Source organism: Melozone crissalis, unplaced genomic scaffold, assembly GCF_028551555.1.
Source record: "Melozone crissalis strain CALT ecotype California unplaced genomic scaffold, PUWL_Pcris_2 ptg000009l_1, whole genome shotgun sequence".
NCBI classification, from domain to species: Eukaryota; Metazoa; Chordata; class Aves; order Passeriformes; family Passerellidae; genus Melozone; species Melozone crissalis.
This window is the reverse complement of record NW_026535787.1, coordinates 6,611,852-6,636,977: the sequence shown is the minus strand read 5'-3', so window position 1 is coordinate 6,636,977 and position 25,126 is coordinate 6,611,852. Positions and strand designations below refer to the sequence as shown.

The window sequence follows — 25,126 nt, the reverse complement described above, 5'->3', positions numbered from 1 at the left end:
TGCTACACACTTAGGCTTCTCCTTTCTTACTTGTTAGCACAGGGGACAATCAGTGACTGAGGGAAAAGAAGAATTTCTTTCACTTTTGAAGTTGACAGACTGGTGCATGGATGGCTACAGACAACAGCAGGTTTTTATTGGCACTTGTCACCCAGAGTTTGCAGAAGTTCCACCGGCTCAGTCCCAGGTTCAGCAGCAGAAACTCTGCAGAACAGCAGCCCTGGAGGGGAAGAGGCAACAGCTTCCCCTCTTCTTCATCCCCACTAACCAACAACTCAGATACAATCCAGAAAGAAATTCCAGTGCAAACTGTGGGCCTGTTTTGTTCCTGTCCTGTTTTGCCTTGACATCTATAGGGAACCAAGGCCCCATAGTATGAGCTTGTGAAGGGGAAGGCAGTGAGCAGACTGCTCTGGTTAGGCTTTAAACTATTTCAGGAAGTCAAACGCACCTCAAAAAGAAATGCTGTCTTTTCTTTTGCATCCCCTGCCACCCAAAATCTCCATCCCTGAAGTTCAAAGAGGACACACTGTCTTTAATTTCCACTTTTGCCAAGTCCAAGGGGGGAATAAAAAGAGGAAAAAAAAAAAGCTTAAGCCTTTTTTTTAAGATTTTTTTTCCTCCCAGTATTTCTAATACTATCACCATTCTTAAGTCAGAACTCTTTTTCTTGAGATATTCCCTGAACTGTACTGTCCTGATAAGAAAGTGAACTGTGGCAGCTGGTACTCCATTCCCTCCCATACAGTTTTCCCACTGCATTATGAATTTATTGGCAAATTGAGGAGCTAGCTCCACCAGAGCAGCAATAATATAGAGAACTGTCATGAGAGTAAAATTTATTGAGAGAAAGAAATACTGATGGACTACAAAGATGAGGAAAAAAACCCCACCACATGTAATTCATCATCCCAACACAGAGACTACAACCTTATTACTTTGAAGCAATATTTAAGCATAGTCCATTCAGCATTTATACACTGTCTCAAACTTCAAATCAGCAAGGTAGAGACTAAAGGGTCTTGCCAAATTGTGATATAATCCTAATGCCTCCAGTGCCAGCATGTCAAGCCCTCTCCCTTGACAAGGGAGAATGCTCAACACCTCATAGGATCAAGTTCAAACAGCCTGAAGGGAAGCAGCAGTGCAGGCAACCTCAGAGTGGCAGGCACTTCCCAACACCCCCCTCCCCTTTCACACACAGATCCATGTGGTTTCCACCTGACAAAACTACACTTAGAATGCTCAGTGCCTTAAAATTAAACTCTTATCTCAGCCACGTGTTTGTATCTTGTTGGCCAGCGTGTCTCTCAAACAGGGATGTCTGAGAGCAGTGGTGACATGAACATAATGCTTTGTAAGAGCCTTAGGAAATACTACACAGGGACCCTGGTGCACAGAGCAGAAGGGCAACATCTCCAAGGCATAGCCAGGACTCAACAAGCCAGGTGCTGACCCTGGGCTCCCCTCACTCCCTCCTAAGCTGGAGTCCCCAAGGGCTGGGCACAGAGACTGAACCCACAGGGGCGCACGGCGCCCTCACCACCCTCGCTCAGGACTGATGGCACCCAGCCTGGCTCCAAGCAAAGCCTTCATTACCCAGTCAGAGCCAAGGCCCAGGCCAGGGGGGTGCCCAAGCAGGGGGGCTGTGGCTCCACGTGTCCCCAGTGCATGCAGGCTCAGCTGGGGATGAAATGCAGCGCTGCAGTGGGGTCCCGCGAGCCCCACGGCACAGCCCAGCCCAGGCAAACACAGCCTGAAGGCAACAGGAGCTCTCCTTGTGCTCTCCTTGTTGTGACAACCTTTTGTTTCCACAAGCCACACATTTTTATAAACCTGGATTTATTTTTTTTTTTTGTTCATTTTCCCTGAATATTGATGTTGTAAGTGACCACCTTGAAATGGCTTAGCTGAAAGTCCTGCCTGTAAGATTTTAATGATATTTATGAGCCCCATAACCCACAGAGAACTGTGTTCAACAGCTTCAGTGGATCATAGATGAGGCCCATATTCGTGTCTGATTTAAGAGTATTTGGTCCATTTTGAAAGAATGGATGGGTGGGAAATGCAGTTGCTGTAACCTCAAGCTTTGCTCTATGCTAAAGGTGTTTGCAAGATTCTGACAGTCAGCACAGCACAAAGCCACCTTTAGAAGCAAGAAAAACAGAACCACTTTTACTACAATCTAACACCAGGAAAAAAATATTTGGCTGAAACTTCAGGTGAAAATTATACTTGCTTAAGCTAGAACAAAAAGGACAAAAACATCAGAATCTAGTAATGTGGAAACAAAGGAGTTTAGCTCTTTAAAAAGAAAAGAAAGATAGACATTTGAGGTAACAAACAAAAAAAAAACCCAAAATGCACAAACACATCACAGACATCTAAAAATAGCATTTTATACATTTTTGCCAGTGCTTCTCTGAGAGCAAGTTCTTTAAACAGAACTTAACAATTTTACAATTTTTTTTAAAAAAATATGTCATCCTAAAATAGCCCATCGATCCTTACCCAAACTTTCTGTATTTCTACAAAAATAGATGCACAAAGAGCTACAAAATACTGTATTCCTGAAAGAAGGCGCACTGTAGTCAAGGGAGAGTCTTTTTTCCTGACTATTGAGACTGTTCATAAAAATATCAAGCTGAACAAAACGAAACACTGTTAAAGGAGCAGAAAGGAGTTAGGTTGCCCAGCTGCAGCAGGCTCAGATGAGGAAAGAAAGAAAAGTTAGGTTTCTGGTTTTTTTTCCAACTCTGTGGGACCCATAAATGGCCTTACAAATAAAAGGCTCAATAGCAAAACCAGAACAGTTGGCTCTTCATCTTCATGTGTGTCCTTTGCTCCATGCAGAAGGAGTCAACCACTGCTGTATCACCCACCCAGCTCTGCTGACTCCAGCTCTAGCTGGTCTGAATCTCTCTGCACCTCAGAACCAAGCAGTTTCCTTGCTCTTGTCCTGATGCTGTAGACCTACATTTCAGAAAAGAAAAAGAAAATAATTAATATCAATAAAAATAAATTAATAAATCAGATGGTTTCTTCTTCCCCTTCCCCAAGCAACTGAAGAAAAAAAAGTTTTGAATTTAAAAAAAAAATTTAAAAAACCCCCCACCAAATGACAATTTAACAGTTTAAAGGACTTGTTAGCAACAGTGTTACTGCTCCAAGCCTTTTGGTTTATGAGGGGTAAAATTAAACCATATTGAAGTTTGATTCTGGCTCAAGCATTTCAGAAATGGTGATAAAATTCCTGCATGCGCTTCCTTGGCTTCAGCTCATGTGGAACATGGCATGGAGTGAACAAACCCCCATAAAGGTCTGCATCAATTATAAATAGGCAGCAGAGCGGAATTTCCAGGCAGGGTCCAGCCACAGACACCATCTCCTCTAGAAAATGGCTGGGACACTTCAGGATTTCACATTTTCTGTGGTATTTCACCTCGCAGAGGAGAGAGGGAAAATGTTCCTGCAGCAGGCAAAAAATCCCAAATAATTTCACCTACAGAGTGCAAGATTTCCAGCCAAGAATGGCTAGTGCTTCCACATGGGAAAAATTAATGGTTTTCAGCTTGCATTTGTTATGAGTTCCTCTAACATTTTCCTTTGTAAAAAAGTGAGGACTATCTAATAAATGTGGTGCTATGCTGTGGCTCTAGCATTATAGACTTGGAATCTGCTTTATAATCTGGGATTTCTCTGCTCCAGAGAGATCCAATCTCTCTGTTCACACCTAAGAGGGCATAAACCTCAAATGCAGACAATAGAAGGGCAGGTGCAGATTAAATGTCTCAAAGAAGATGCATTCTTGCTCATTTATAGGGAAAGTAAAGGACAGAGATGCAGGCACATATTTTCAGAGGTAGAAAGGCACTCAAGTCTCAATGATTTAAAACTGGTCCTTTGATGTTTTGAGGGGAGTAAATCACATTCTATGAAATGAAGGTACATTTCCCACTACAAGTCATCATTCCTGCTATGCAATGTACCCAGGCACCTGACTTGCTAAGAATTTCAGGTTAATTTCACCACTAATGTAAATAGGTGCTCTGTGATGTTGTAACCACCAGAGCTCCATGTTCATGTGATGTTTAACCACGTGTTAGGCATGGATCTCATTTCCAAAATCCAATCACACACTGAATATGAAGGAAGACCCATAAGTTTTCAGAAAACTTACAGGCAGGCATGGAGGGTTCAGATCTGACAATTATCTCCTTGCTTTAAGATTATAAGCAATTAAATATTTAATGATGATCAACATTTCAGAGCTGAGCTGCACAGCAATTAACACTCACATAAAAGATGAGAGCATATGGCTCTATCCTTGTGAGGATTCCCAAGCAGGGTACAAACACTTGTGTGTCCAGCAGGGAAGAAAAAGGGAAAGCAGAGCCCACAGTTGTGGTGCCCAAACCTTGTTTAGTGCTTTCTGCTCCATTTTGTGTGCACTTGTGCCTGTTTCCTCAGATTGGAAAAACTGGGATATCCTTCAGCTAGAGCACGCCTATAAAAACATGTTCAGAGGCTCTTTATTCAATGAAGATGTCTCCTTGTTGCTTAAGAGCTATTTGTTTCCCTGGCAGCATCATACACAGCCATAATGAACTGCTGCTCCCTTCAAAGCTCCCTCAAAGCTAGTGATGACAATTTGGGACTATTTTTCCCTTGCTACTTACTATTTTTTTAAACAAAGATGACCCCCACCAAAAAAAAGGAAAAACAAACAAAAAAGTTAGACAGCAGAAAACTTTCAGAGCATAAAGAAGCCATTTAAGTTCACCAGTGGACCACTAAAGGACACCAGAGGCCATGGAAGCCTCTAAGAAGAGGAATAGGTTATATGGCTCCCAGCAGCTTAAAAAAAATGACACACACACACACACACACACACACGTGTTTAAGAGATCTTCCAGCTGACAGCAGCAAGTGGTAGAAAGGGAATAACTAGCTGAACAGGCACCTTCCTAGGCAGGTGTCTTTGCAAGGCATAATAACTGTAACAAGGAGATTTAAGGTATACCTACAGACTCTAAACAGCAAGAGAAAAACAATCCAAAAAAACAAAGTTGTCCTATTTACAGAACTGAATGTGGAACACTTTCCATGCCTTCTCCTCACTATATTCCCATCTCCTTCAAGGCAAGGCCATCTGCAGTCCTAACACAGAATCCAAGGCTGGCTGCTCACCCAGAGCTCCCACCTGCAGTGCTTTCCCCTCAGCAAGGAAATCCTCACTTGCACTGCATGACCCAGCACTGCCACTCCAGCAAAATCCCCTTCCCTGGACCACCTACTTTAGAGCTAATTGCTCACAAACATTATGCAGGTTCTGTGGGAACATCTAGGCAAATTTACTGAGTTGTGACAAACTTGTGGGATGTGTGTGAACACTGACAAATGTGCAGAAGGGATTGGATTGGCCCCTCAAACTCCAAATTCAGTGTATCACACTGACAGGCATTTCCAAAGGGGGATTTTCCACAGTAAACCAGGACTAAAGGATGCTGATTAATTCACCTAAATTTGAAGTTATTCACCGCAGTGTGCGTAACTTTCTAGTATGAAGAACACACACCTCAATTTTAATAGATTTACAGCCATCACTCATGCCAAAGTCCTGCTCTGCTTTTAGTGTGCTGGGGCTGCAGGGAGCCTCCTCCAGTACATGTGTCCCACAGCAGGACAGGACATCCTTGGCAAGGCAAGATGCTCTGCTCTCCTCCCGTGGGCTGCCTGCAGCACAGCCAAACCCCACTGCCCACCTGAAGGGCTTGGGATGCAGGACACCTCCCACCTGCTCCCCAGGGAAGCAGTGATGGCCACAACCACCAGCAGCACTGAGAGACAGGAATTCCCCTCCCCAGCCCCTGGTCTGAAGTGCTGGATGTGGCTTTGGCACAAGCAGGAAGCTTTAGTGGTGACACTGCATTACAGCTGCAGCCCTGAGCCACAGGCTGAGCTGGGGACAGCCCAGCCTTGCTTTGCTTCACACCTGCAGGACAAGGAACTGAGGTATAAATCCAAACAATCTCTGCTTATTCCAACATGTTTATATCAATGCTTGACATGAAACGTACTCTTTTATTAAGCACTGTAGCTTGTGCACTTTGGAAAGACACTACACACCAGCAGACACAAATCTAGCAGGTTTTAACAGCTCTTGATGCAGACCAGCACTTTCTTTAATTGCACTTGGACTGACACAGAAGCTTCCCAAAGGGTTAATTTGCAGCCTACAACGTGAGGATTAAGCCACATTTAACGGCAATCAGGTAGCTAAATCCTCCTTCATCCCCTAAAACGGGACCATGTAAGTTCAAACAGATGTGCCAGACAGATCAATAGTTTGTCAGCTCTGTGCTGATGTCCCACACAATGTGTTCTGAGCCATAAATTCCCAAACTACACCGGGCATGCAGTGGGAACCTCCTCTTAACCTCTGGAGTGATTTGGCATCATCCATTCTTGAGAGGGATTATTTGGCTTGGCAGGGCAGAGATGCAACAATGTAGCTGGAAGAGGGTAAGATTACAGCCAGCCTGCCCTGATCCCAACACCATCATTCCACATAATTCAACGTGAGGAATTCTGCAGATGTTCCTACAATCTGTGACAGTAGCACAAGAAATGTGGGCCATGGTAAGAAGAAGGAGAATCAGTTTGTGAGTGAAGGACTCCAAAAGGCAATGTCCAGGTATAGACCAAATGAACTTTTTTAACATAAATCACCTGAAGCTCATAGAATCTGATATATTGACAGCTCCATAGGTTATTTTCTCCAGGGATATATGAGCAAACACTTTCAGAACTGACATATTCTTGCCACTATGTCCTTACCCTCCTCTGGAGAAAGCACTTTATGTCACTAAAAGCCAATTCACTCTTCCAGGCTCTTGAGTTTGCAGCCTCTCTCTTGAGATTGCTCTTTGACATTGGAGTTGAATGTAATGAAATGCTCTGTGATGTGGAGATTTATCCAGTATAATCTGCCTTCCCTGAAGTGCACATGAAGCAAGTGCTGGATGTGACTCCATGTGGCACTCGAGCAACCCCTCCTCTCCCCACACTTTTCCTGGGATGACTCTGCTGGATGTGCACACAAAACCCTGAGGCAATTAAGCTCCCTCTTCTCTCCTTGCCTCGAGTGCCTGTAACCAAAGCACTTGTCTCAACTGCACAAGCTAAAGGCAGGGCTGAAAGGGGAGCTCAGCCTTCCTGCCCTTCCCAGCAAAGGGTGAAAAGCATGGGAAAGATGAGTGTGCAGGGCAAGAGAGCAAGTAATTGCAATGTCACAGGTTTCCACTACCTGCTGTGTACCAATGCTTGCACCCTTGTTTCCAAAACTGGGGCTGCCTAACAGGGTTTTGCTGCTGTGTTTCAGTGTTGTGGCCCTTTTGAACAACTAGTTCAAACTAGTGAGACAATGGTCTGCTGAGATTCTCTGTTTCTTCAAACCAGTCACACATCTCCCCTCTTTCTTTTTCCCCACAGGAACTCAGACTAAAACCCACACAACCAAGCATGGGTCAGAAGTGAACAGTTCAGATCCTTCCCACTGTCTTCCACGCTGAGCAACCAAGTGACATGCAAGGCACTGCCAAATCAGCATCCTGACAAAATCAGCACCCAACTGTACCCCTCCACAGGGATTTTCACTAGGAGCAGGCAGCACCAAGCCAAAGCTGTGTTTGTTCTCTAAGGCAGTGCTAGGACCCAGTCCTTTTTGAGGTATTTGCTCTTAAAAAACAACTCACAGTCTAGGCTGGACTTGTACCTAAGCCAGGCAGAGGCTTCTCCTCACTAACAATTCCTCACACAGTTCTCTGTTCCACCCCCAAAAGGTGAAGCCAAACACCAGGGCCCTGCAGGTGGGGCTGGGTCCAGGAGGGCTTGTCCCTTACACCAGTGACAGTGACACTGCTCATTCTTCAAAGAAAGAAGCTCACTCCCCTTATGGGGTTTGTCACAAAGGAAAAGCTCAAGATCCCAGCCTGGTTAGTTTATCATTCTGTACCCAAAAGCATAAAATATGATTGTTGTTTTGCTTGTTTAGCTAGAAATGTTATTCATATATAAATTGTTAAGAATACTGATAAGCTTTTTCTTAGTTTTATTGACATCAAGACAGCAAGTGGTAGTATTTAGATGAGATTACTGGTTACAAGTTGCTTTAAAGGGAAGAGACAGATTTGAATTAGGTTCATAGTATTTAATTTTTAAGAAACAGCCCTTTTTCCACATCCATTATTTGCTCCCCTGCCCACTCATCAGTCAGGCAAAGAAGTGCTTCTCACACACTGAACTAGTTAGAGAGAGCTATCAAAAATGGAGACAAACAGATACTTTAAGGAAAAGGGAACTAAGATACAAACCTAGTGTTTCTTTAATCAGATAACATACTGTCTTTAAGAAATACTGATCTGCAAGGACTGCTGCTGGTGAGATAAATATCAAATGGAAAAAGGAGCCCTCAGTGGGGGCCATGAGCTCCAGGATGGATGCACTGGGAACTGTCAGTCAGCTGATGGCCAGCAACTTCAAACCCTGAGGGCTGCCAGACTGCTTCAGATGCTGAGGCGAGAGACTGCCACTCAAAGCTCACAGACACAGATGGAGTTCATGCTCTGCACTTCAGACTACAGATTCTGCAGTAAAAAGGATTTAATTCACACACCTCTGCCTACACCCTATAGAAAGATGTTTAGATTGATGGAAAGCTCAGCTCAATCAGCACCTCTGTTCTCCATGTGACAACTGGAAGGAAACACCGAGATGTTCCACCTCAAGATGCAGTCCTCAAGCACTGCAAGTTATTAGTTCATTGGAGCTAAATACTGGTGGATGCGCATATGAACTAACTGAACAAACTGAGAACTTCCTCATGGAAGCATAACTAACATTTTCCAACAATATTTAAACAGAAAGGAACAAAAAAAAATTGTGGATTGTTCCACAACTCATCTAGCTTGAATGGGACCAAGATCTCTCAGCAGAAGGCAGGGAGAGCTGCCCTGACAGCAATTACAGGAGGGATTCCCACATGTGTGGGAATCATTTGGACACGTTTTTGTTTAGTGCTTTCTCCTCCATTTCACATGCACTTGTACCCGTTTCTACAGACTGGAAAAATTGGGATATCCCTCAACTAGAGCACGCCTATAACAACATGTTCAGAGGCTCTTCATTCAATGAAGATGTCTCCTTGTTGAGAGCCAGCCCTGCTTCAGCTGCGGGGAGTTCATGTCTGCTCAAACAAGTCACAGACGATGACAACAACAACAAAAATTACCAAAAAATTAAAAAAAAATACAAAACCCAAGCCATCTTACCTGTATCAAACCCAAAGCTGGGCACGATGTCCACGGTTCCGTGGAAGGCTCCGGCCCAGGCTGAGGTAGCGCCGGTGGCGGCGGGCTCGGCCTTGGCGCCGTCGGGCTGGGCCGCGGGGATCCTGGCGGCGGCGGCGCGCACCGAGGGCACCAGCAGCGAGCCGTAGCGCGGCTCCCGGTGCTGGGGATGATGGTGAGGATGGTGATGGTGGTGGTGGTGGTGCACGTGGGCATGGTGAGGGTGGTGGCGGTGCACGTACACGTCGTGCATGTGTGCGTAAGAGGGGCTCACCTGAGACGCTAAGGGGTAGGGCCAGGCCTCGGCGGCGGCCGGGGCAGGGGCTGGGGCAGTCTGGTGCAGGCCGTGTCCCGGCCAGCTGCCGGGGTCTGCTGCTGCTGCTGCTGCTGGGAAGGTGCCTGGTGCAGTCACGGGGAAATCGGGGTGCACGCCGCTCAAGCAGGGGGGAGGAGGAGGCTGGTAAGAGCTGGTCCAGAAGGAGGTGGGGAATCCGCTCCTTTGGCTTGAAATCGTGGAGCTCTCTGGTGGGGAGAAAAGAAGGGAAGCGTGACTGAAGCTGAACGACACATCGCAGAATAAAAACCCCACAATGAACAACACATCCCAGGATAAAAACCCCACAGTGATTTGCTGCTCTCTGAAGTTTGGCTGAACTCAAGCTTCCTCAGTAAACACAGAATCACTGGACACTTGAGGTAGGAAGGTTTGTCACTCTGATTTTTTAAGATTTTCGTAGTAAATACAGAATCACTGGACACTTGAGGTAGGAAGGTTTGTCACTCCGATTTTTTAAGATTTTCTAATTAAATACAGAATCACTGGACATTTGAGGTAGGAAGGTTTGTCGCTCTGATTTTTTAAGTTTTCCTAAGTAAATACAGAATCACTGGACATTTGAGGTAGGAAGGTTTGTCGCCCCGATTTTTTAAGATTTTCTAAGTAAATACAGAATCACTGGACATTTGAGATAGGAAGATTTGTCGCTCTGATTTTTTTAAGTTTTTCTAAGCCTTCCGATGTTTACATTCTTGTAACGAACTTTCTCACATGCTTCATGTAAATAACTTGTTGTTTTGCATTCTTTTATGGAGGAGGAGAAATTCGATGGACTGTTGGTTTGTCCAGTGTCATTGGAGAGGTGGCACTGTCACCCTCCAATCCACTGTCATTTTTGGAAATCTATAAATGTTGGAGTCAGAAAACAAACTTCCCTTTTCCTTCACCTTGAGAGCAGAGGTGTGTATGCTCGTGTTGTTTCATGTCCTATAGTGACAAAGATTGTCTAGTCCAATTCCCCTGTTCAAGTGAAGCAGTTGTCCAGGACCATGTCGAGTCAGACGTTTTTTTTGCAGCCTTTCAAAAAAAAAAAAAATCCCCAAAAGCAACAACCAGCCTAAAAAATCCAACAAAACAAAAAGTTTTCTTGTATTCAGATGGAATTTCCTGTTTTCTAATCTCGGCCTATTGCCTCCTGTTCTGTCAGCAAGCATTGCTGAAGGGAGCCTGGCTCCCCCCATCTTCATTCCCTCCCATCAGGTTTTCACATACATAAGATTCCCCCCTCAAGAAGATTTTTCTTCTTCAGGCTGTAGAGTCAGAGCCCTCTCAGGATCTTGGTACAGAAATTGTGAGCAGATGCTAACTCCTGCCCAGACTAGAGCACATCATTTGGAAAGGCAGCTGCTGTGGCTGCAAATCTGCAGAGGAAAGAGAACCAGCTCACACTGCAGAACAGGAAATATTTGGCTAAAAGAATACCTGATTTTCTCAAACTAATTGCATGCTTTGATGGGATAAAGGTCATATCTAACACAGCTTATGTTATTCCTTCATAGAATATATCATGATGCCCTCTACTCAATAGGATCCTACAAGCAGAACCATCTATGTAGCTCAAAAAGGTTTTTGTCAGAACTAAAAGACTTGCTGCTTCTTACAGCTAGGGCTCAGACTATATTTAAATGGATTCCAATACCTCTACATTATGAAATCACATTCTAAAAATTCCTCTTTTGAAGGAGCAGTTAGTGTTTTTGATGTGCAGCAAAGTCTTGGCTTCTCCATTCTCACAATCCTCTTGCCAGCTCATGCCAGAAAGTACTGCTTCATGCAATATTTCTCAGCTCTAATAGGACTTTTTTTTTGGTCAAAGATGGAAACATAAAAATACAGAACTTCACCTCTGATGAAAGAAGAGTCATAAAACAGCCTATGGAGAAATAAAGCCAGGGCAGTTTAGTATTTGATGAGGCGAGGAATCCTCTGTTCCTCATAACTTTTACAAAAGTACTATTTTTTTTTTAAATCATCTTTTGTTTTGCTTTGTTTAATAAGCAACTGGAATGACACTTGGGTGAAGACATGATTGAGAATGAACAGATTCTTCAAACACTTCTGCCTCTGAACTTTGCTTATACAAAAATATTTTGCAAGCAAAAAACTTGAAAGTGTTTTCTGACTGCATCACTAGGACACTCGTGTCTCTGTTTTAAAATCCATTCAAATCATAGAAATTTTTCCACACATCAGTTGGCTTTGATTTAGGCAGTTTTTTGAGTCTGATTAACTTCCGATATTGGAAACAAACTCTGCAAACATACCACGGACAAACGTTGTGGATGCTTCGTGCCAAAATGCTTCAGAGGCTGCAAACTTATCTGGCAAGCTGCACTCCATGGGTTTCTTCAAAAGGCTGGGCTGCTTTTAGCAATGTATTTTTATTGCAATTCATGCTTGAAGACTACAGAGAGCTTCAAGCATATTACAGAAGCCTCAGCACTCCTCCAAAATTGGTATTGTTCCTTGTTTGTAAACCATTCCTTGTAAAAAGGGATTACACTGAGATGGAGAGTATGTATGGATTGTGCTGTTGGCAGCAGGGCTGATTAAAAAAAAAAAGCAAACTTCATGTCCAGTCTGTTGTTTTCCACACTACTTAACAGAAGAGCATAGCCTGTCAATGCTCTGCCAGTATTCTGGAAAATTAACCTCTGTAATCGAGTTTTTGAAAACTATCAGGCTGTTATCGGCATGGAAAAGCCCTAAATCCAAAGCCCTGCACTTCAAAAAAGCACAGAAAACCACAAAGTATCTGCAGGACAGCTTTAGTAACAGGAGAGAGCCCTTTAAACCACAGAATCTGCCAACGTGAATTCATCCCAGATTGCATAACAGCTTGGCTTCACCAGTCAAGCAGGAGGTCCAGGCCACAGCAAACAGGTTTGGTCACCTCCATTTTTCAAACCTGTGCATGTTTCACAAAGCCATCACTGCTGCCTGACACTGCCAGGGGCCAGCACCCCCTGGCACCACGGAGTGTGGCCATTCTCACCGGGAAAGGTCAGTCCTGCCACTGGACACAAAGCCTCAGCCCATGTCACATAAAGGCTCAGCCCATGTCACACAAACATGCAGGAAAATTCCACCCGCCCCGAGTGCCCAGGGATACCTGGCCTCTATGGAACATGGAGAAACAGCCATGTCCACACTGCTCTTGAGAAAGAAAAAAACAAAAATTCAAAAAAAAAATTCAATTCATTCTCTGTGCTTCCATGGCCTTTCAGGAAGCATTTAACAAAAACTGCCAAGAAGGATACTACAGTCACCACAATTTCCTACCCCAAAAACAGGGAAGCAGGGACAAGGCAGCATCCCAGGGACCACAAAGCTGTGGCTGATGCAAATGTTCACGGTGGCCAACCCAAATGTTCACAGCACACACTGAAAACACACCAGAAGTGCACACACTGGAAAGGAGACGACACATGGAGCTTTCTGTAGCACAACATCAGCTCTCACTTAAGGCAAGAGGAAAGAAAGTAAGATAGAAAAACAACCCAACACTTTCAGCAAGGAAAAACATGTTGATAAAAATACCATTAAAGTAATATTAGTGTCAAGGTATCATTAGCACCAGCACAAGAATTCAGGCAGCTACACCTAAAATTCAATATTCACATTACTCAAGCCTGTCATATAGAACTGTATTTTATAAAAAATCAGTTTTCAAAATAATTTTAGCCCAACCTGATCAATATGCAAATGATAAAAAATTGCTCTTTTCAGAACAACAGGTTCTGTTTTTATATATAAGCAAAATCCCTCCTCAAAACAAGCAAAAACCCCCCTGCAATATCACCTTAATGATAAAATCAGTTTGCATTTTTTATCAGAACACCTTAAAAATAAATAAGAAAACAAAAAAATATGAAAAAAAGTCAAAAACATTGCTAATCCCTCCTTTCTTATAGATAAAGGAGAAAATGCAGCGAGCTGGGGAGCCAGTTCATGCTCACACACTTTCCACTGAAACCTGCATCTCCCAAAACAGCTATTGCAAAATGAAATACTTTCTAGCTTATCTCTGAGTAAGAAATTGACAGCAATTCTGACTACCCATGAAGGTTATTTATGTAAGAACCTCAAGCTAATGGTAATTTAACTTCTGTAGGTAATGGGACACAAGCTCACATTCATGTGCTGGAACTGAGCATCTCTGATATTGTGCATAAACCAGAAGACCAAGCTGACAGTGTTGGTCTTTCCACCTTGCTTTCAAGCAGGAATATTTCAGAAACCCATTTGGGGCTGACAAAAGCTCCTGTCAGCTTCTCTCCTCTGGAGCAGCAAATGCTGTCAGCTCCCAGCAGCCTCCCCAGGGGCCTCCATGCCCCTCCAGCAGGTGCAGGGATGGCACAGGGCTATCTCCTTACTCTATTCCCAGAAGATGTTCAGGACATGCTGACCTCCATTCCCCACTGAGGGCATGGGGCACACGGGGTCAGGGGGCAGCATGGCTGGAGAATCCTCACACCAGGCCACTCAGAGCCCTCTGGGGATGGCTGTGAAACCACAGAGGGGGACAGGGAAAAACAACAGGGTATGTCTGAGGCCAAAGGGAAGACACGCGACCGCACCCACGGAACATCCCCAGGCTCGCTGAAGAGGGCTTGCTGTGGGCATGGGGTCTCTGGGGACTGCCTTGATCCTGTTGCTAAAACATTTATAGCCTGTCTGGGCCATTTATAAACGCTCCAGTCTCCTTTTTAGTAAGCATAGGTTCAATCCTGCTCTCAGTCGAGTCAACGGAAAATTTCCCATTAACGTTAATGGTCCCAGCTCAAGCCATAAATTCCTCCAGCTCCCCAGCCACTTGTGCTGACCTTTGCTTAAACTTCCTCGGATTTGTCATCATCCTTCTGGAAAGCAAGTTCTTCTGTGCTATTTTTCTCTTCACAGTTGTTTCCAGATATCCCATCTCTCTTAAATATCTGTGGCTATCATCAGTGCAGTCTCACCTCCACATCACTGATTGGGAACACCACTGCTCCTGCTCAGATCCCACCAGTACCTCTCTCATCAACCCACTGTAAGGCCATTGCTCACCATTACTCATTTGCTTAGGCTGCACCCCTCTGCCAGTCCACATAAGGATGTGATCAGAAACAATGCAGCTGTGGGGATTTTAAAAAACACCCAGACTGGCACATCCAACAAAATGGAAACATCATCTTATTGCCACGCTTTTTCCAATTTGGAAGTCTTGTCTCTAAGGGCTACCTAGTTGTCTCTGGCAAGTTCTGCTTCTTGTCACACCAATATATATAAAGTATTTAAGCGTTTACGTGCATAACAAGAGGACAGCGTTGTTACTCACTGTGTTAGGACAGCGAGTAAATGCCTTGCAGAACCTACCACATTTCTGCTCCCTGCGTGGAGGCAGAGTAATGTCATGGCCATTTTACACCCAGCAAGGCATAACATCATCTGTACCTCTCCCACAAGCAAGCTGCAAAGGAAAACACCCCGTGGCTGCAGCCACAGGAGCCAGGGCTTGCCCCCAGCCCATTCCATCCCGCGCTGGCTCCTCCCCGCCTGGAAAGCTGCCGTGGGCAAATCCTGATCACCTGGCAAAGCCACTCAAGAAGGCTGCATAGGTTTCCTTCACATCCAAGGCCAGCACCCCAAACAGCTTTGCTCTTGCCTCACAGGCCAAGTTTCACACTTGGAGCTAAAAAAAAAAAAGCCTCCAACCTCGCAGCAGACGTTTGTGAAGACCTCTCCCTCCCAGCCCCTGGCAGAGACAGGATATGGCAGGAGCTGGAGATGCCTGCTCCTTTCATGCCTTTGGCTGCTCTCTCCCCTTTAACACCTCAGATCACTCAACCCAAGAAGCTCCTCAGCTCTTGTATATTTGAGGGGGATTCTTCCACTTCCACAGAGCAGCAGAATTTCAGCTGCAATGCAATGTGTGTTACTGCAATGTAGCCCGAGTAAGCCACGCCACAGAGAGCGAGTTCCTGCCCCTCTTACCTCTCCACAGAGGATTCAGCCCTGCCTTGCTCTTGGAAAGGGCAGTCTCTGAATTGAAGCTACTGGCTTGGCTCAAAGCTCGGGAGAAGTGTTCATCCACCACTGCACCAATGTCCCCCTGGAAGTAAGTGAACAGCACACAGCGAGAGTTCAGGTACTCCATCTCGGCAGGCTGGTCCTTCTCATCCTCCTCTTGCTTGCTGGGAAGGCTCACTTCCAGAGACTCCTGCATCTTGTTGTACACAGCTAACTTCTTCTGGGATTAGAAACAAGACAAACAAGAGATGCATCAGTGATGGCATTCAGCAGAAGCTCAACTTATAGTTTCCTTAACAAAAAATAACTGAATACACAGATTACTCATTTTGTAAATAAATTTGGACTACCTGGATACTTCACACTCCCATTTCACAAAGAAGAGAATACCAGCACCCACTTAAAAGTCTCTATTCCTCTCTCACACAGATGGACCTGCTTCTCAGGCATGTTTCACAGCCACAATTTATCAGCACCAGCTTTCACTCAATACTTTCAAAAGAAAGCAGACAGGCTCTAACAACTCCCTCCTGATTCCCACCTGGGGAGATATTCCATCAATAAAGGCTGCAGAGGTCAAGCCCAGCCCTGCAGAAGAGTGGCCAGATACACAGCATGTGCATTTCAACATCCAGCTGGGCAAGCACCAGGTTTCTCTGGGCACACTCCTCTAGCTGAGCCCTCTGGGTTCCCCACACTTACTGCTGAAGCTGTAAAGGTGGGAGAGTTTCCTGCTTCCTGAGAAATTTTCTACTGTATTACCAAAATCCACAAAATGCATAAATTTTCACTCACTGACGACAGAATTTTTATCACAGGAAGTTATAGCTTGGGGTGGTGACTGGGGGCTGGTCAGGGGTTTGAGAGCTTGGTTTCTTGGTTGGTATGGGGTGGTTTGTTGTTGTTGTGAGGTTGGGGTGGAAAGGGTTTCTTTCCTTTTTTCTTTTTTTTTTTTTTTTTTTTAACACCCGCTTTTGGGAAAAGAGAAAAAAAAATTCAAGTCATAAAAAATTAAAAATGTGATCTGGGGGAAGAGGGGGATTGACAAGTCCGCAAACACATGCAGAAAAATCCACCCCAAACCAAAAACACGGAGAAGCACGTAAAAAACTAAAACCCTCACAAGCCATCTGTGAATGGCTATTTCAGAATATTCTCCCTCTCTCTCTCAAATCAAACCTAAATGTCAAAATAAATGTGTGTGAAGATCCATTTTGCATGGAACATATTTTTCAGATGTTCCACTTTACAACTGTTTTCACAGGGAAAAAACCTCTCCCCGCAACAGTCAAGCTGCAGGAATCATAGCTTTTAGCTAGCCAGCCATTTCCACAGCTGACTTTACACACAAGCACTTTCAGGAACCCAAAAACAACTACAGTCCATATGCAGAAGTATTTCATAGCATTCCTATAGAATTACAGTTTGACTTATCTTTAATGGCTTGCTTGGCAACACTCTAGCGCCATCAGAATCTCTTTAAGTTTATGGCTTTTTTACCCTTTTTCTGAAATAGTTGTATAGAAAAAGTCAAACAACTACACACTCTATAAAGTTTCATTTTTACAATAAATGTGCTTGTACGATTTAGAAATAATCGAAAGTAATTTTCTGACTTTGTGTACCATCAGTACATTTAAATTCAGTGCTTTCTAAAATCATATAATCTGACACAAATTCTCTCACTGCAGTGCAAAATAAATGCTCTGGGGCAAAGTCTTAATTATGAATGGTTATTTTAAAAAATAACTGTAGGAAAGAGCTATTGACAAGGGGAATTAAAACCTACTATACTTAAAGCTCACGGCAACTTAAGCAACGTATCTGACATTCCAATGGGTTAACTGATAAATGTGAAGCAGCTCAGTGACACCATGAATTCAGATGCTGTTGCACAAACTGCAGTGAGGGACACATGCAATTTTATTTCAGCTGGGGATAACCATGCAATGGCCTGGATTTCCAGTAAACCTGTGCTTCACAAAGCAAAGTCATACTGTGGCTCAGTTTAGCACATTAGACTATTGGGAGAACCGCTGGGATTCACTTATAAAAGTAAATAAAATAAAATACAGAAACAGCAAAATAAAGCAGTCTCTAGTAAAACTAAAACTGCTAAAATGAAACAGTCTGAGGCTGTAAACATATTTTTGAAAAAGCAGAATTTGGGGTAACCTATGCTTTTTCTAGAAGTGCTTCGTGCCTTCTGTAAACAAACAAACATCTCAGGAAAGTTCTCCTAATATTTGTTTCCCAAATGCTTACTAGGATATCACTCAAATTGAGCTTCATGGTTTTGTCTGAGTAATCACAGACCCCTGAGACCTCAGTAAGACAAAAACAGTTCTAGCAACACTGCACATACAGGAGACACGTGCACTGGAACTCTGCAACGCATCCACCTCGGTGACTTGGCCATTCCTGAAGCTGCACCACAACTCAGATCCTCTTAAAACTGCAGGACAAGTGGCTGGGAAAGGTGCTTTTCTCATTTTTAGTTTGCTTGGGCTTTTTTTTCTAGGTAGAGACAAATTATGGAAGACATCCTCTAGAGAAATCTCGACAGGCCAGACCCCGAAGAGAGGCAGCAGAGGTTCAGAGCTGACTCCCATCCCTACAGGTGCTGGCACTGATGCTGCAGTCATGCAGATGCAGACACAAGCACGCAATTACAGACAGACACACACCGCTAACACAGCCCCTGGCTTGACTTGGTGATCAGGAAGGAAGTCTTCCAATGTTCCTATACAGGGACTGGAGCTCAGGAAATTAAAACTTATCTCCAGAGTGGCTTCTCTGCGCAGGAATGCTCCCCCTTCCACAGCTTAAGAATCTAATTCGTTTTCCATTTCAACTCTCTTCCCTCCCCTCCAGTCCACGGACAGTCATTACAAGATGCTCTGAGCACTTGCTTCTTTCAAAAACTCCAAACCTAACCTTTTTTTTAATGTAGAAAAAAAAGAAAATTCTAATGCAAAAAAAAAAAAGTCAGTCTGATGGAGAAGAACAAGGCCTTACGTGAGGATTATGTACAGTGCAAAGTTGTGGTTTGCAGCAAAGGATGAGAGTTCTAAATAAAAAGATTTTTCAAAACAGCAAGTCCATGATCAGACACAGATGTAATTAATTTGCATTTCAGGAAGAAATTATGAGCCTGTAATTGCAAAACTCTTTAAGTGAGACACTACAGTGAGAGAAAGTTATTCAACAAGTTTTCCTTGTATGCAATGTAAATACATTCTTTACACTATATACACCCTTTGACAATATGAGAGTTTTTTCCCCCCAACTCACCTAAAATACCCTGTTTGCACATAAATTCCCTAATTTTTGTTCTGACCTTAACAGTAACCTTCTCACACTATTTTTGACTGCAGTTGTGTGAGTGGAAAACTATGCAAGTCCATCAGCTGTGAAACGAATTTGTCCCACAATCATGGGGTGTGAGGGAACAAAAACAAAAAAACCCACAAACACCGGGGTAGGTTTGTGGTCACTAACCTCAGCTAGCCCAGTTTAACTTGTACTTTTTCATTTGAACAGTTCAAGCATATATTTTAGCAGCCAATTCCATATGTAAGTTGTTTACAAAGTGTTTCTGACCAAACACAGTGTTATCTCTGGTCAAGGTTCATTGCTTTAATATATTAATGAAATACACCTCTCCCTTCCTTACACTAGAGACTGATATTAAACAGTCTCTGAAAAACAAAACAAGCACCCAAAATCTTCTCTTGGCGAAGACACAGGATACAGAATTTAAATTCAGAATATATAATTTAAGTGGAAAACAGGGAAATCCAGTGTCTATACACCTTAGATAACAGACCCCAGTTCATGGCTGAAACACCACGATCTCTGGATAAATTGAGCTGTTCAGCCCAGGCTGAATTCAGCTTCAACCAACATTATTTTTATTTCATATATTCACAAACAAGCAATTCCAAAGAAAATTTAAACCTTTCACTTCAAATTGTACAACAAAAGGAAATTGAAGGCCAACACCATATCACTGCTGATATGGGACTATTAAAAAGGAAGTTTATTCTAAACAATCATAATCCTGTCTTTCTGAGCAAGAAAAGAAGAAAAAATTAGAAAACAAGAAAACATTTTGTCCAAAATCTCACACAAAATCCTTGCCTTGAAGACTCCTGTTATTTTCTGACATACCCTACCCAGAACCAAGCAAAACTATTCTCATGCAGCGAAATGTTGGCCACATTAAAGCCTGTGGCAAAAGTCCAAGTGACTTCAAGGGTCCCGGGTCTCACCCAGAGTGTCTGGTAAAAATGTCAGAACATTCCTCTTTGCAAATCCAAAAAAATTCACTTCCAGCACAAACCAGTTAAGTAGCCAGCAAAACAACAACAACAACATAAAAACAACCATACTTTGAGAGCAGAGAAGGTTTTACTTCAGCCAAGTTTAATCAAAAATTCAGGCCAGCTCTTACATTTCACATGAACTGGTTGCCTTTTCCTACAATTTATTATCTCCATACATGCCACCATACAGCATATGGTCCTTTATGCTCCCAAGCATGAAAGTCTGGTGTGCCTGTGGCCACCTGTTACAGATTTTCCATTATGAGAAAAAGAACAGGAACCAAAAATAAAGAATAACTTCGCCGAGGAAACACTATATGACCCTACCCTGAGAAAAAGGCTGTCACTTGACATAAGCTTCTGAGAAGGAATTCCAGCAACAAACTCGAGGCAAATCCTCAGACAGCCCTCCATTTGTGGAGCTGTCTGCCAAGCAGGCTCCTCCTGATAACACAGAAAGTATTCAAGGAAGGAGACAATTCCAAGCAATCAGGGCACTGAATGCTGGGCCTGAAAGATGTGCATGTGGCACTGCCCTAAAAACATGAAACAATAACTTCTACCCACACAAATGAGCAAGGTAAGAGCTTGTTTTCAGCTGAGCCACTGGATTTGTAGAGGTAGAGAGCCTGGAGGTCTTGCTGTGCTCTGCTGATGGAGGAAGGTGATGAAAAAATAATGAATTTATACACCTTTTGCTGTACATGTAAACAGAGATGTACCCTAAATCTAATTTTATGTAGCTAGAAAAAGATCAAGTAGAATTTGGCCCCAGTCAGAATGACAGAGTAAAGCAAGTCAAACTCTTTAAATCAGTGATGTCTCCTGGGATTGAAGCAAACAAAACCAACCAACAAAACCTCACACACAGGGCAGGACCTAACCCAGGTCTGACACCCCGTGAATGTGAGAGGAGATGAGTTCTATAGGTTATACAGCTTCCAGAGAAGTCAGTAGAGCAAACAGCAAAGGAACAGCCCTGAGAAAGAATGTGAACTGCAAAAACTGGATGTGAAGCCATGCTCTGCTGTTACCTGCCATTAGACACTGCAGACTGCCACGCAGCATAAGCAGTATAACAAGCCCATCCTCAAAAGCTGGGGACACATGGTGCAAAGAATTTCACTGAAAAAACAAGTTACAGTATGTGAATTGGGGTTTAGCCACAGCCAGCTGACACAGCATCAAATGTGACCTGTCCTTGTCTGCAACTCTGTCAGTTTGGAAGGAAGAGCCCAGTTAGTGACCTAAATTGCTAATGAAGACAAGGCCTTATCTGGACAAAGCCTGTCTACAGCACTGCCAGCAGAAAGTCTGACTTGAGCATATCACAACTCCTTATGCAAGACTGGATTTAGCAAGGACAGCTTTGGCTTAGATGTTGGCTTGCCTCTACATACCATGGAGAAATTCCAAAACTACCATTTACTGTAAGTTCCCCTTCCAAAGGTGGTGTGTTAGTGAGCCTGGCTGAGTCCTACCTGAGCCTCAGCCCTGCAGCCGGCTGCGCCCAGCCTGTTGTGACAGGACAGGCCATCCCTGTGTGCCGGGAACACGATGGGATTCTGCTCCAATTACGTGTTCCCGCAGCCTCTCCGAATCCCGTTACACCCATCCCTCACCCAGCCCACAGGAAAGCCAAAGCTCACTGTTCCAGCTGCACAGCCCCTCAGCAGCGTGGACAGCAAAGAGCATTTTAATGGTGCCACTCTGCAGGGTTTCACCCTGATGCCTGCACACTCCCCACCAGACACAGAAACACGTTCCTGTCCTAACACTGGCACACGCTCGCTCCGTCTTTTGGCAAAGGAGCACGGAAATCCCCATTTATCTGTAAAATCAGGGCCACACCCCATTTCCATCAGTTCATTCTGGCACCATATGAGCACGTGTATATCCGTGTTTCGCTTACTTCCCTCCAGCAAGCACCCTGGACTTGAGCAATCTCAAAGATCTAAGGTGCTAAGCCTCCGCTCCCATTAACATTCAAGAGGAATTCAGGCTTCAGTCCACTAAGAGCTTTAAAAAAGAAAAAAAAAAAATCCCATCTAAATCAATTTGCCAGTAAGTCCTTTCCTGGCTAAGGATGGGTGAAAGCTACATTTCCAGAAATTCTGCCTTTCTGTGCAAGGCAAAAATCAATCCCGTGCTGATTTTAAGGGCGGAAAAAACATAGACACAGAAATGTGGGAATAACTTTAGCGTGGGGAAACTTTAAAAAGGCACGATGGACCACCCCCTAAAGCTCCGACACTTCTGCACAACCCAGGTGCACCATTTAAAAGCAGTCTGAGATTTCCCATTAAAAATAAAAAATAAAAAAGGAGACAAGCATTAGAACCCGCTTTGTCCTGCTGCAGGCACTGCTGCTGACCCAAAGAAACACGATGGGTTTGGCTCTCCAGAGAGATCCCAGAGCCCAGACACTTGAGCTCCACAGCTGTTTGCTCTTTAAAGCACACAAAACTGATGTCCAAGGCACAACCAATTACACATTTGAGAGGGCTTTACTACAAATACCTGCAGTGGAGATGCACAGGCTTTAGTCAGAGTGACACACATACATCTCCTTGCCCCGAGAAGAAAAGGAAAGCCAACAGCAGCAGAGCATGGAAGAGCCTTCTCTCTCAGAAAACAAACTGAAAGACACCAGAGTAGTACAATACCACTGAAAAATGCCTTGGTGGAGTCCTCGGATATTTTAAGGGTGAGCTCCATTTTATCATCTCCAATGCAGAGACTTATTTTTAAGGTATCCCACTAATTCATCTTCCCTCACTGTTATTTTTAAACCACAGTTCTAATTCCAGCAAAGAGGAACATTCTTTACAACGGTCATCATCCTCACAAAGAGTGCAGGAGCGTTCTACATGTTGAACACATGTGTAAGAACCAAAAACCTGGCAACAGATTCTTCATCTTTTTTTGTTACGTTCTCTACCAGTTGATTAAGCATCTCTGACAGGACAATTCTGAAGGAACAGAGACTTGCAAAATGTCACTTGTTCACCAAACAATAAATCTTGATGCTTGAAGAGCTCATTTTGTGTTTACTTTTTTTTATTTAATTTAGAAAACATTGGATTCAGAGAAAATACACAAACCACTCTAAAGTTAGCAGCTGTTAGAAGTAGAGGGTGCAACACTTCCTTCAGCAACAACAGCTTGGCTTTTCAGTCTGGCATCCAAGCAGCTTGTGAAGACCCTTCAGCTCCAAGTGTGTCAGGAAAACCAGTGCAACCAGGATTCATCAAATTAAATTGTCAATAACATCTCGGATAGCCATGTTTAGAAAGCTTTTAGATGGAAATATGATATATGGCCAGCTCAGGACCTGCACTGGCTTATCAGAGCTATCTACATTTCTTGCCTTGCTTATCTACCTCTACTTACACAGCATAACCCCCAAGAACTCAGCTTGTTTAAAATAAAATTTCAAGAAACTTCAGTGATCATTAGGGTGCGCCTAGAACATTTTATACATGGCTCTGCTTTTGGAGGAAGAAATTTCATGCCTCTGCTTAAAAATCAAAAGCGCAGCACTTGAACGTGACATGGTCATTTAATAGATTTCCCCATACTAAGTGTTCTACAGTTCTGGAAGAGAAATACAGACATCCACTTCCAGAGTTAAATGTCAGGAAGTTCAGCAGAGTTTCAATTGCCGTTTTCTACTTCTAGGTCTCTCAGTCAGAGAATCAGGCTATTTGTTTTTATCTATTCATTTTCCCTCCAAAGCACACAGGCTGTGAACCGGACCTCCAGATATCCAAATACAAACTTCCTAAGTAAAATCACTGCACAGATGGAAGATTTGCAAGCTCTGACCAAGATGAGAGAAGAAATAATAGCAAAGGCACTCTGCAAGAGGCAGAACTCACAAGTTTTCCAGAGCTCGAGCTTAGAGTGAACATGAGCAACCTGGACAAGTTCACTGGGGCATCATTTTTGCAAACGGGCTCCGTCTCCCAACAAAAAAGAAAAAAAACCAGCAACAGACGATCGGAATTTTAATGTTTTAGCCCATACTCGTGTCGCCCAGGCAAGTTGATACTAGGGGTCACTTCCCATGTACGGAGAAAACAATCTTCATGGATAATAATGATAAAACCTTATGGAATGCAGCAACAACCAAAAAATGTATTCTCAGATGACTACATTAGGGCCAAGTCAATATTAGTCCCACTTCACCCACGCACTGCATAGTCTAAAAATGCTGTCAGCCCGATAAGAATTTCCTGATTCACTTAAAAAAAAAAAAAAAAAAAAAGAAAAAATACAATATCTGATCACCAAATTCAGCTGGTGGAAACTCAAGGCAGACGATCCTTCAGGGGATGAGCGGCGGTGCGGTGCGCTCCGCGGGGAGCAGCGCGGGTTCCGCCGGTGTGCGCGCCCGCGGACCGCGCCGGGCCGGGCCGGGCCGGGCTAAAGCGCCGCTCCGCGCCCGCAAACGCGAAGAGAAGGGAGACCCAGCAAGGAAGGCGGACAGAAGTAGAGAGGAGTAAGGAAATAACTTTTCCCTCCTGACCCACGCCAGCTGAGCGAGCCAACATCCACCCGCCAGAAGCAAGAATTTGGAGGGGGAAATGCCTTTCTCTGGTTAGGAAAGCTCTTACCAGGCTCCGCTGCTCCGGGGCACCCTCAGCAGCTCCCCGCATCTCCAAATCAGGCCGGGGGCTGCGGAGCGCATCGCGGGCTGGCCGGAGCGGAGGTCTCCGCCCAGGGCAGCCAACGATGCGCCATGCACCCGCTGAGGGACGGCCTCCCCAAAAAACCCCGCACCTCCCAGCCCTGCCCTCCCCGCGGCTCACCTGCGCGGGCGCGGCCAGATAGCGGGGCGCCCCGCACGCCGCCGCGCCGGGCTGCTGCATGGCCACGTCCGAGCAGCTCATGGCCGCGGCCGCCCCGCGCCACCGCCGTCCCCCCCTTCCTCTTCTTCCTCCTTCTTCTGCTGCTGCCGCTGCTCCCGCTCCCCGGCGCGGGGCGGCCGCGGTCGGGCGCCGCGCAGCCCCGGCTGCCAGCGCATCTTCGGCGGCCGCCGCGCCCCGCGCCCGCACTTATAGCGCGGCGGGGCTGCGCGGGGCGCCCCGGCGGCC

The 25,126-nt window shown here is 44.5% G+C and overlaps 1 protein-coding gene across 2 annotated transcripts; it reads right to left on the bottom strand.

The window, feature by feature from the left end:
- Positions 1–606: 606 nt before the first annotated feature.
- VGLL3 (vestigial like family member 3) lies at positions 607–24,924 on the bottom strand. 2 transcript variants are annotated; one of them, XM_054270373.1, is made up of 4 exons: positions 24,842–24,924; positions 15,664–15,919; positions 9,333–9,872; positions 607–2,973 (listed from the first exon to the last, which is right to left on the bottom strand). In XM_054270373.1, the coding sequence occupies exons 1-4, from the start codon at positions 24,920–24,922 to the stop codon at positions 2,930–2,932; spliced, it is 921 nt and encodes a 306-aa protein (XP_054126348.1). In that variant the 5' UTR covers positions 24,923–24,924; the 3' UTR covers positions 607–2,929. The 2 variants fall into 2 exon arrangements, with proteins under 2 accessions (XP_054126348.1, XP_054126349.1); XM_054270374.1 differs by having other exon boundaries at positions 15,664–15,916; positions 24,842–24,922.
- Between the last annotated feature and the right edge of the window lie 202 nt (positions 24,925–25,126).

Excerpts from the sequence above, each read along its gene's own strand:
- VGLL3 (XM_054270373.1), bottom strand. The coding sequence starts at position 24,922 with ATGAGCTGCTCGGACGTGGCCATGCAGCAGCCCGGCGCGGCGGCGTGC. Across the intron at positions 15,920-24,841 it reads ATCTGGCCGCGCCCGCGCAG|AAGAAGTTAGCTGTGTACAA; the intron begins GTGAGCCGCGGG and ends TTCTAATCCCAG. Across the intron at positions 9,873-15,663 it reads GCTGAATCCTCTGTGGAGAG|AGAGCTCCACGATTTCAAGC; the intron begins GTAAGAGGGGCA and ends TCTCCCCACCAG.